We start from the raw sequence: 12,780 nt of genomic DNA on the forward strand, positions 1-12,780 counted from the left end.
TGTCTGTGCGGAGTCTGCACGTCCTCCCCGTGTCTGCGTGGGTTTCCTCCGGGTGCTCCGGTTTCCTCCCACAGTCCAAAGATGTGCAGGTTGGGTGGATTGGCCGTGATAAATTGCCCTTAGTGAGCAAAAAGGATAGGAGGGGTTATTGGGTTACAGGGATAGAACATAGACTTTTTTCTAAATGGGGAAATGCTTCGGAAATCAGAAGCACAAAGGGACTTGGGAGTCCTTGTCCACGATTCTCTCAAGGTTAATGTGCAGGTTCAGTCGGGAAGGCAAATGCAATGTTAGCATTCATGTCATGAGGGCTAGAATACAAGACCAGGGATGTACTTCTGAGGCTGTATAAGGCTCTGGTCAGACCCCATTGGGAGTATTGTGAGCAGTTTTGAGCCCTGTATCTGCGGAAGGATGTGCTGGCCTTGGAAAGGGTCCAGAGGAGGTTCACAAGAACGATCCCTGGAATGAAGAGCTTGTCGTACGAGGAATGGTCGAGGACTCTGGGTCTGTACTCGTTGGAGTTTAGAAGGATGAGGGGGGGCCTTATTGAAACTTACAGGCTACTGCGAGGCCTGGATAGAGTGGACGTGGAGAGGATGTTTCCACTTGCAGGAGAAACTAGAAGCAGAGGACACAATCTCAGACTAAAGGGACGATCCTTTAAAACAGAGATGAGGAGGAATTTCTTCAGCCAGAGGGTGGTGAATCTGTGGAACTCTTTGCCGCAGAAGGCTGTGGAGGCCAAATCACTGAGTGTCTTTAAGACAGAGATAGATAGGTTCCTGATTAATAAGGGGATCAGGGGTTATGGGGAGAAGGCAGGAGAATGGGGATGAGAAAATATCAGCCATGAATGAATGGCGGAGCAGACTCGATGGGCCGAGTGGCCTAATTCTGCTCCTATGTCTGATGGTCCAGGGAGTTGTTGAACCTCCTGGGTTTCAGGAATGCACTCTCGTAGGCACGTGTAGAGTATTCCATCACATTTCCGATTGGTGCCTGGTGAGAGGCTTTGGGGGAAAGCGGGAGATGAGTAACTTGCTGCATCACTCCCAGCCTCTGGCCTGCACTTCCAGCCACAGTATTTATGTGGTTGAGCCAGTTCAGTTTTTGGTCAATAGAGCCCCCCTCCCCCCCCGATTTGATTGTGGGGGATTCAGCGATGGTAATGGCATTGAATGTCAGGCGGAGAAGGCCAGATTTTCTCCTCGTAGATCATAGCATTTACAGTGCTGAAGGAGGCCATTCGGCCCATCGAGTCTGCACCGGCCCTTGGAAAGAGCCCCCACTTAAGCCTCCCACCCTATCCCCGTAACCCCACCCAACCTTTTTTGGACACTAAGGGCAATTTATCATTGGCCAATCCACCTAACCTGCACGTCTTTGGACTGTGGGAGGAAACCGGAGCACCCGGAGGAAACCCACGCACACACGGGGAGGACATGCAGACTCCGCACAGACAGTGACCCAGCGGGGAATCGAACCTGGGACCCTGGCCACAGTGCTAACCACTGTGCTGCCCTCTTGTTGGAGGTGGTCATTATTTTTTTTATTTTTTATAAATTGTACAGTACCCAATTATTTTTTTCCAATGAAGGGGCAATTTAGCGGGGAGACCCACGCAGGCGCAGGGAGAATGTCCACGCGGATAGTGACGCGGGTCCTTGGCGCCTTGAAGCAGCAGTGCTAACCACTTTGCCACCATGCCGCCCCTGAAAAGATCATTCATTACTGCCACTTATCCGCCCAAGCCTGGGTATTGTCCAGATCTTGCTGGACATGGGCACAGACTACGTCAACTTCCGCGGAGTAGTGGAGCAATGTGTGAAGATTAGCGTACATGCCCAATTCTGCCCTCAGGCTGGCTGAGCCGGGAACGTTACCCTGAGAAACTCCGGCAGTGAGGTCCTCGGACCGAGAGGACTGATCTCCAACAAGCGCCCGGCACAGCTCCATCCAGTGGAGAGCTATCTTCGGTCTCCCATTGGGAATACTGAGCCTGCACCCAGTCTCTCTTCTCCCACTGGGAATACTGAGCCTGCACCCAGTCTCTCTTCTCCCACTGGGAATACTGAGCCTGCACCCAGTCTTGTCTTCTCCCAGTGGGGATACGGAGCCCGTCCCCGGTCTGTGTAGTCCTCCAAGGTCCGAGTGCCCACTTAACCCTCTTACTCCGCACCTTCAATTTCACATCCACCAGGGACTGACGCCCCCCCCCCCCCCCAACCCGCCCTTTTCAATCTCCCGAATTAACCCACCTACCAGTCGAGCATCTTCGCCAGTCACTGCCCCCCCCCCTCCCCCGGGGTCTGTTCGACCGCCGTCAATCCGAGACGGTAGCGATGGCCGTTTCGGCCGGCGCGACGCGACGGAACCGGCCCCCAAGGGGAAGGTTCCCCCTCCCCTCGCTGGGCTGGACGCAGCGGGTGAGGGGGGGGGGGGGGGGGTTGGGTTGAGAAATTATTCCCCCCCCCCCATCCTCTCCTCCGTGTGCACCTGTCACAAATCGCAGACCCCCCCCCCCCACAACCCTGTATCAGTCTAATACAAACCCCCCTTTCCCATTGCCCGCATCGAACCCCCCCACCCAACTGAATGATAGTTGGGTGAGGGGGGTAAGGGGGTAATTTTGAAGCCAGCAGCACTTACCACAGAGACACAGAGCCAGAGCAGTCAGGGTAAAGAGAGGGGGAACATTTCTGGGGGGTTTGTACATCTTGCTGCAGACTTGGGGAGGGGGACTTTGCCCCAGAGGGAGAGTATGTGTGTGTGTTTTTTTTTGTGGGGAGGGGGGGTTTCCTGGTCCTTTCACACCCTCCCCATGTTCAGCTGTTGCTCTGGCTGCTGCTTCCCAGGCTCACAGCTGATGTCCAGTCGGTTGCCCCGGGAGAGGGGGTTTTGAATGATACCTGCGCGCGGTGCAGCCTGGGGGCTGTAGTTCGGCTGCGCGGAGACGCGCGGCAGGGTGCGCGGGGCGGAACTGCAACTCCCGGCGGCCCCCGCGGCGCCGCCCCGGCGCTCCCCCCGGAGGCCGGGCCCGGCACTGCAGCCTGGCATCACACAATGGTCTGAATTGCACCCCTTCTTCCCAGTCCACATTCCCCCCCCCTTCTTCCCAGTCCACATTCCCCCCCCTTCTTCCCAGGCCACATACCCTCCCCTTCCAGTCCACATTCCCCCCCCCCTTCTTCCCAGTCCACATTCCCCCCCCCCCCCTTCTTCCCAGGCCACATACCCTCCCCTTCCAGTCCACACCCCCCCTTCTTCCCAGGCCACATACCCTCCCCTTCCAGTCCACACCCCCCCCTTCTTCCCAGGCCACATTCCCCCCCCCTTCTTCCCAGGCCACATACCCTCCCCTTCCAGTCCACATTCCCCCCCCCCCTCTTCCCAGGCCACATACCCTCCCCTTCCAATCCGCATTCCCCCCCTTCTTCCCAGGCCACATACCCCCCCCTTCTTCCCAGGCCACATACCCTCCCCTTCCAGTCCACATTCCCCCCCCCTTCTTCCCAGGCCACATACCCCCCCCCCACCCTTCTACCCAGGCCACATACCCTCCCCTTCCAGTCGACATCCCCCCCCTTCTTCCCAGGCCACATACCCTCCCCTTCCAGTCCACATTCCCCCCCCCTTCTTCCCAGGCCACATTTCCCCCTCTTCTTCCTGATCCACATTCCCCCCTTCTTCCTAATCCACATTCTCCCTTCTTCCTAATCCACATTCCCCCCTTCTTCCTAATCCACATTCCCCCCTCTTCTTCCTAATCCACATTCCCCCCTTCTTCCTAATCCACATTCCCCCCTTCTTCCTAATCCACATTTCCCCTTCTTCCTAATCCACTTTCTCCCCCTTCTTCCTAAAACACATTCCCCCTTCTTCCTAATGCACATTCTCCCCCTTCTTCCCAGGCCACATTTCCCCCTCTTCTTCCTAATCCACATTCCCCCCCTTCTTCCTAATCCACATTCTCCCCCTTCTTCCTAATCCACATGCCCCCCTTCTTCCTAATCCACATCTCCCCTCTTCTTCCTAATCCACATTTCCCCTTCTTCCTAATCCACATTTCCCCTTCTTCCTAATCCACATTCCCCCTTCTTCCTAATCCACATTCCCCCCTCGTCTTCCTAATTCACATTCCCCCCTCTTCTCCCTAATCCACATTCCCCCTCTTCTTCCTAATCCACATTCTCCCCCTTCTTCCTAATCCACATGCCCCCCTCTTCTTCCTAGTCCACATTCCCCCCTCTTCTTCCTAATCCACATCCCCGCCATCTTCCTAGTCCATTCCCCCTTCTTCCTAATCCACATTCTCCCTTCTTCCTAATCCACATTCCCCCATCTTCTTCCTAATCCACATTCTCTCCTTCTTCCTCATTCACATTCTCCCCCCTTCTTCCTAATTCACATTCCCCCCTTCTTCCTAATCCACATTTCCCCTTCTTCCTAATCCACTTTCTCCTCCTTCTTCCTAAAACACATTCCCCCTTCTTCCTAATCCACATTCCCCCCTTCTTCCTAATCCACATTCCCCCCTTCTTCCTAATCCACATACCCCTCTTCTTCCCAATCCACATTCCCCCCTCTTCTTCCTAATCCACAACCGCCCTGTTCTTCCTAATCCACATTTCCCCTTCTTCCTAATCCACATTTCCCCTTCTTCCTAATCCACATTCCCCCCTCTTCTTCCTAATCCACATTCCCCCGTTCTTCCTAATCCACATTCGCCCTTCTTCCTAATCCATTCTCCCCCCTTCCTAATCCACAATCCCCCGTTCTTCCTAATCCACATTCGCCCTTCTTCCTAATCCATTCTCCCCCCTTCCTAATCCACAATCCCCCCTTCTTCCTAATCCACAATCCCCCCTTCTTCCTAAACCACATTCTCCCTTCTTCCTAATCCACATTCTCCCCCCTTCTTCCTAGTCCATCCCCTCTTCTTCCTAATCCACATTCCCCCATCTTCTTCCTAATCCACATTCTCTCCTTCTTCCTCGTTCACATTCTCCCCTTCTTCCTAATCCACATTCCCCCCTTCTTCCTAGTCCATTCCCTCTTCTTCCTAATCCACATTCCCCAATCTTCTTCCTAATCCACATTCCCCCATCTTCTTCCAAATCCACATTCTCTCCTTCTTCCTCGTTCACTTTCTCCCCTTCTTCCTAATCCACATTCCCCCCCTTCTTCCTAATCCACATTCCCCCCTCTTCTACCTAATCCACATACCCCTCTTCTTCCCAATCCACATTCCCCCCTCTTCTTCCTAATCCACATCCCCCTCTTCTTCCTAATCCACATTTCCCCTTCTTCCTAATCCACATTTCCCCTTCTTCCTAACCCACATTCCCCCTTCTTCCTAATCCACATTCCCCCCTTCTTCCTAATCCACATTCCCCCCTCTCCTTCCTAATCCACATTCCCCCCTCTCCTTCCTAATCCACATTCCCCCCTTCTTCCTAATCCACATTCCCCCCTCTCCTTCCTAATCCACATTTCCCCTTCTTCCTAATCCACATTTCCCCTTCTTCCTAATCCACATTTCCCCTTCTTCCTAACCCACATTCCCCCTTCTTCCTAATCCACATTCCCCCCTTCTTCCTAATCCACATTCCCCCCTCTCCTTCCTAATCCACATTCCCCCCTCGTCTTCCCAATTCACATTCCCCCCTCTTCTCCCTAATCCACATTCCCCCTCTTCTTTCTAATCCACATTCCCCCCTTCATGCTAATCCATATTCTCCCCCCTTATTCCTAATCCACATTCTCCCCCCTTATTCCTAATCCACATTCTTCCCCCTTCTTCATAATCCACATTCCCCCTTCTTCCTAATCCACATTCCCCCTTCTTCCTAATCCACATTCCCCCTTCTTCCTAATCCACATTCCCTCCTCTTCTTTCTAATCTACGTTCCCCCTCTTCTTTCTAATCCACATTCCCCCCTCTTCTTTCTAATCCACATTCCCCCCTCTTCTTCCTAGTCCACATTCCCCCCTCTTCTCCCTAATCCACATTCCCCCTCTTCTTTCTAATCCACATTCCCCCCTTCATGCTAATCCACATTCTCCCCCCTTATTCCTAATCCACATTCTTCCCCCTTCTTCATAATCCACATTCCCCCTTCTTCCTAATCCACATTCCCCCTTCTTCCTAATCCACATTCCCTCCTCTTCTTTCTAATCTACGTTCCCCCTCTTCTTTCTAATCCACATTCCCCCCTCTTCTTTCTAATCCACATTCCCTCCTCTTCTTTCTAATCTACGTTCCCCCTCTTCTTCCTAGTCCACATTCCCCCCTCTTCTTCCTAATCCACATCCCCGCCATCTTCCTAGTCCATTCCCCCCTTCTTCCTAATCCACATTCTCCCTTCTTCCTAATCCACATTCCCCCATCTTCTTCCTAATCCACATTCTCTCCTTCTTCCTCATTCGCATTCTCCCCTTCTTCCTAATCCACATTCCCCCCTTCTTCCTAATCCACATTCCCTTCTTCCTAATTCACATTCTCACCTCTTCTTCCTAATCCACATTCCCCCATCGTCTTCCTAATCCACATTCTCTCCTTCTTCCTAAACCACATTCCCCCTTCTTCCTAATCCACATTCCACCTTCTTCCTAATCCACATTCCCCCTTCTTCCTAATCCACATTCTCCCCCTTCTTCCTAATCCACATTCCCTCCTCTTCTTTCTAATCTACGTTCCCCCTCTTCTTTCTAATCCACATTCCCCCCTCTTCTTTCTAATCCACATTCCCCCCTCTTCTTCCTAGTCCACATTCCCCCCTCTTCTCCCTAATCCACATTCCCCCTCTTCTTTCTAATCCACATTCCCCCCTTCATGCTAATCCATATTCTCCCCCCTTATTCCTAATCCACATTCTCCCCCCTTATTCCTAATCCACATTCTTCCCCCTTCTTCATAATCCACATTCCCCCTTCTTCCTAATCCACATTCCCCCTTCTTCCTAATCCACATTCCCTCCTCTTCTTTCTAATCTACGTTCCCCCTCTTCTTTCTAATCCACATTCCCCCCTCTTCTTTCTAATCCACATTCCCCCCTCTTCTTCCTAATCCACATCCCCGCCATCTTCCTAGTCCATTCCCCCCTTCTTCCTAATCCACATTCTCCCTTCTTCCTAATCCACATTCCCCCATCTTCTTCCTAATCCACATTCCCTTCTTCCTAATTCACATTCTCACCTCTTCTTCCTAATCCACATTCTCCCCCTTCTTCCTAAACCACATTCCCCCTTCTTCCTAATCCACATTCCCCCCTTCTTCCTAATCCACATTCCCCCCCTTCTTCCTAATCCACATTCCCCCTTCTTCCTAATCCACATTCCCCCTTCTTCCTAATCCACATTCCCCCCCTTCTTCCTAACCCACATTCCACCTTCTTCCTAATCCACATTCCCCTCTTCTTCCTAAACCACATTCTCTCCCTTCTTCCTAATCCACATTCCCCCCTTCTTCCTAATCCACATTCCCCCCCTTCTTCCTAATCCACATTCCCCCCCTTCTTCCTAATCCACATTCCCCTCTTCTTCCCAATCCACATTCCCCCCCTTCTTCCTAATCCACATTCCCCCCTCTTCTTCCTAATCCACATTCCCCCCTTCTTCCTAATCCACATTCCACCTTCTTCCTAATCCACATTCCCCTCTTCTTCCTAATCCACATTCCCTCCTTCTTCCTCGTTCACATTCTCACCCCCCTTCTTCCTAATCCGCATTCCCCTTCTTCCTAATCCACATTCTCTCCTTCTCCCTAATCCACATTCCCCCTTCTTCCTAATCCACATTCTCCCTTCTTCCTAATCCACATTCGCCCTTCTTCCTAATCCACATTCTCCCCCCTTCTTCCTAGTCCATCCCCTCTTCTTCCTAATCCACATTCCCCCATCTTCTTCCTAATCCACACTCTCTCCTTCTTCCTCGTTCACATTCTCCCCTTCTTCCTAATCCACATTCCCCCCTTCTTCCTAGTCCATTCCCTCTTCCTTCCTAATCCACATTCCCCAATCTTCTTCCTAATCCACACTCTCTCCTTCTTCCTCGTTCACATTCTCCCCTTCTTCCTAATCCACATTCCCCCCTTCTTCCTAGTCCATTCCCTCTTCCTTCCTAGTCCATTCCCTCTTCTTCCTAATCCACATTCCCCCATCTTCTTCCTAATCCACATTCTCTCCTTCTTCCTCGTTCACTTTCTCCCCTTCTTCCTAATCCACATTCCCCACTTCTTCCTAATCCGCATTCCCCCCTTCTTCCTAATCCACATTCCCCACTTCTTCCTAATCCGCATTCCCCCCTTCTTCCTAATCCACATTCTCCCCCTTCTTCCTAACCCACATTCCGTCCTCTTCTTCCTAAACCACATTCTCTCCCTTCTTCCTAATCCACATTCCCCCCTTCTTCCTAATCCACATTCCCCCTTCTTCCTCATCCACATTCCCCCATCGTCTTCCTAATCCACATTCTCCCCCTTCTTCCTAAACCACATTCCCCCTTCTTCCTAATCCACATTCCCCCCTTCTTCCTAATCCACATTCCCTTCTTCCTAATTCACATTCTCACCTCTTCTTCCTAATCCACATTCCCCCTTCTTCCTAATCCACATTCCCCCATCGTCTTCCTAAACCACATTCCAACTTCTTCCTAATCCACATTCCCCCCTTCTTCCTAATCCACATTCCCCCTTCTTCCTCATCCACATTCCCCCATCGTCTTCCTAATCCACATTCTCCCCCTTCTTCCTAAACCACATTCCCCCTTCTTCCTAATCCACATTCCCTTCTTCCTAATTCACATTCTCACCTCTTCTTCCTAATCCACATTCCCCCTTCTTCCTAATCCACATTCCCCCATCGTCTTCCTAAACCACATTCCAACTTCTTCCTAATCCACATTCCCCCCTTCTTCCTAATCCACATTCCCCCCTTCTTCCTAATCCACATTCCCCCTTCTTCCTAATCCACATTCCCCCTTCTTCATAATCCACATTCCCCTTCTTCCTAATCCACATTCCCCCCGTTCTTCCTAATCCACATTCGCCCTTCTTCCTAATCCATTCTCCCCCCTTCTTCCTAATCCACATTCTCCCTTCTTCCTAATCCACATTCTCCCCCCTTCTTCCTCGTCCATCCCCTCTTCTTCCTAATCCACATTTCCCCATCTTCTTCCTAATCCACATTCTCTCCTTCTTCCTCGTTCACTTTCTCCCCTTCTTCCTAATCCACATTCCCCACTTCTTCCTAATCCACATTCCCCCCTTCTTCCTAATCCACATTCCCCCCCTTCTTCCTAATCCACATTCTCCCCCTTCTTCCTAATCTACATTCCCTCCTCTTCTTCCTAATCCACATTCCCCCCTTCTTCCTAATCCACATTCCCTTCTTCCTAATCTACATTCCCTCCTCTTCTTCCTAATCCACATTCTCCCCCTTCTTCCTAATCCACATTCGCTCCTTCTTCCTCATTCACATTCCCCCATCGTCTTCCTAATCCACATTCCCCCCCTTCTTCCTAATCCACATTCTCCCCTTCTTCCTAATCCACATTCCCCCTTCTTCCTAATCCACATTCCCCCCTTCTTCCTAATCCACATTCTCCCCTCTTCTTCCTAATCCACAATCCCCCCTTCTTCCTAATCCACATTCTCCCCCCTTCTTCCTAGTTCATCCCCCCTTCTTCCTAATCCACATTCTCCCCCCTTCTTCCTAGTTCATCCCCTCTCTTCCTAATCCACATTCTCTCCTTCTTCCTCGTTCACATTCTCCCCTCTTCTTCCTAATCCACATTCTCCCCCTTCTTCCTAATCCACATTCCCCATCTTCTTCCTATCCACATCTCTCCTTCTTCCTCGTTCACATTCTCACCCCCCTTCTTCCTAATCCACATTCCCCCTTCTTCCTAATCCGCATTCTCCCCTCTTCTTCTAATCCACAATCCCCCCTTCTTCCTAATCCACATTCTCCCCCTTCTTCCTAATTCATCCCCTTCTTCCTAATCCACATTCCCCCATCTTCATCCTAATCCACATTCCCTCTTCTTCCTAATCCACATTCCCCCCTTCTTCCTAATCCGCATTCTCCCCTCTTCTTCCTAATCCACATTCCCCTCTTCTTCCTAATCCACATTCTCCCTTCTTCCCCATCCACATTCCCCCCTTCTTCCTAGTTCATCCCCCCTTCTTCCTAATCCACATTCTCCCTTCTTCCTAATCCACATTCCCCCCTCTCCTTCCTAATCCACATTCCCCTCTTCTCCTAATCCACATTCCCCCTTCTTCCTAATCCACATTCCCCTTCTTCCTAATCCACATTCCCCTCTTCTTCCTAATCCACATTCCCCCCTTCTTCCTAATCCACATTCCCCCCTTCTTCCTAATCCACATTCCCCTCTTCTTCCTAATCCATTCTCCCCCTTCTTCTAATCCACATTCCCCCCTTCTTCCGAATCCACATTCCCCCCCTTCTTCCTAATCCACATTCCCCCTTCTTCCTAATCCACATTCCCCCCTTCTTCCTAATCCACATTCCCCTCTTCTTCCTAGTCCATTCCCCCTCTTCTTCCTAATCCACATTCCCATCTTCTTCCTAATCCACATTCCCCCCTTCTTCCTAATCCACATTCCCCCCTTCTTCCTAATCCACATTCTCCCCCCCTTCTTCCTAGTCCATTCCCCTCTTCTTCCTAATCCACATTCCCCATCTTCATCCTAATCCACATTCCCCTCTTCTTCCTAATCCACATTCTCTCCTTCTTCCTCATTCATTCTCCCCCTTCTCCCTAATCCACATTCCCCCCTTCTTCCTAATCCACATTCCCTTCTTCCTAATCCACTTCTCCTTCTTCCTAATCCACATTCCCCCTTCTTCCTAATCCACATTCCATCGTCTTCCTAATCCACATTCCATCTTCTTCCTAATCCACATTCTCTCATTCTTCGTTCACATTCTCAACCCCCCTCCTTCCTAATCCACATTCCCCCCTTCTTCCTAATCCACATTCCCCCTTCTTCCTAATCCACATTCCATCTTCTTCCTAATCCACATTCCATCTTCTTCCTAATCCACATTCTCACCCTTCTTCCTAATCCACATTCCCCCCTTCTTCCTAATCCACATTCCCCCTTCTTCCTAATCCACATTCCCCCCTTCTTCCTAATCCACATTCCCCCTCTTCTTATCCAATCCACATTCCATCTTCTTCCTAATCCACATTCTCACCTTCTTCCTAATCCACAATCCCCCCTTCTTCCTAATCCACATTCCCCTTCTTCCTAATCCACATTCCCCCTTCTTCCTAATCCACATTCCCCCCTTCTTCCTAATCCACATTCCATCTTCTTCCTAATCCACATTCTCACCTCTTCCTAATCCACAATCCCCCCTTCTTCCTAATCCACATTCCCCCTTCTTCCTAATCCACATTCCCCTTCTCTAATCCACTTCCCCCTTCTTCCTAATCCACATTCCCCTTCTTCCTAATCCACATTCCCCCTTCTTCCTAATCCACATTCCCCTTCTTCCTAATCCACATTCCCCCCTTCTTCCTAATCCACATTCCCCCTTCTTCCTAATCCACATTCCATCTTCTTCCTAATCCACATTCCATCTTCTTCCTAATCCACATTCTCTCATTCTTCGTTCACATTCTCAACCCCCTCCTTCCTAATCCACATTCCCCCTTCTTCCTAATCCACATTCCCCCTTCTTCCTAATCCACATTCCCCCCTTCTTCCTAATCCACATTCCCCCTTCTTCCTAATCCACATTCCCCCTTCTTCCTAATCCACATTCCCCCTTCTTCCTAATCCACATTCCCCCTTCTTCCTAATCCATTCTCCCCCCTTCTTCCTAATCCACATTCTCCCTTCTTCCTAATCCACATTCCCCCCTTCTTCCTAATCCACATTCCCCCTTCTTCCTAATCCACATTCCCCCTTCTTCCTAATCCACATTCTTTCTTCCTCGTTCACATTCTCCCCTTCTTCCTAATCCACATTCCCCCCTTCTTCCTAATCCACATTCCCCCCTTCTTCCTAATCCACATTCCCCCCTTCTTCCTAATCCACATTCCCCCCTTCTTCCTAATCCACATTCCCCCTTCTTCCTAATCCACATTCCCCCCTCGTCTTCCTAATCCACATTCGCCCTTCTTCCTAATCCACATTCTTTCTTCCTCGTTCACATTCTCCCCTTCTTCCTAATCCACATTCCCCCCTTCTTCCTAATCCACATCCCCCCTTCTTCCTAATCCACATTCCCCCCTTCTTCCTAATCCACATTCTCCCCCTTCTTCCGAATCCACATTCCCCCCTCTTCTTTCTAATCCACATTCCCTTCTTCCTATTCCACATTCTCCTCTCTTCTTCCTAATCCACATTCTCCCCCTTCTTCCTAAATCGACATTCTCCCCTCTTCTTCCTAATCCCACACCCCCCCTTCTTCCTAATCCACATTCTCCCCCCTTCTTCCTAGTTCATCCCCTCTTCTTCCTAATCACATTCCCTTCTTCCTAATCCACATTCTCTCCTTCTTCCTCGTTCACTTTCTCCCCTTCTTCCTAATCCACATTCCCCACTTCTTCCTAATCCACATTCCCCCCTTCTTCCTAATCCACATTCCCCCCCTTCTTCCTAATCCACATTCTCCCCCTTCTTCCTAATCTACATTACCTCCTCTTCTTCCTAATCCACATTCTCCCCCTTCTTCCTAACCCACATTCCCCCCTTCTTCCTAAACCACATTCTCTCCCTTCTTCCTAATCCATTCTCCC

General features: G+C 50.4%; 1 protein-coding gene across 3 annotated transcripts in view; it reads right to left on the reverse strand.

Annotated features, from left to right (window-relative positions):
• Window positions 1–2,848, reverse strand: part of LOC140403021 (uncharacterized) — a 69,876-nt gene extending 67,028 nt beyond the window's left edge. For all 3 annotated transcript variants that reach the window (XM_072490683.1, XM_072490682.1, XM_072490681.1), the window contains exon 1: window positions 2,653–2,848. In XM_072490683.1, the coding sequence (XP_072346784.1) occupies window positions 2,653–2,719 (67 nt within the window). In that variant the 5' untranslated portion in view covers window positions 2,720–2,848. The remainder of the gene's footprint in view (window positions 1–2,652) is intronic.
• Between the last annotated feature and the right edge of the window lie 9,932 nt (window positions 2,849–12,780).

Source organism: Scyliorhinus torazame, chromosome 26 (assembly GCF_047496885.1).
Source record: "Scyliorhinus torazame isolate Kashiwa2021f chromosome 26, sScyTor2.1, whole genome shotgun sequence".
NCBI classification, from domain to species: domain Eukaryota; kingdom Metazoa; phylum Chordata; class Chondrichthyes; order Carcharhiniformes; family Scyliorhinidae; genus Scyliorhinus; species Scyliorhinus torazame.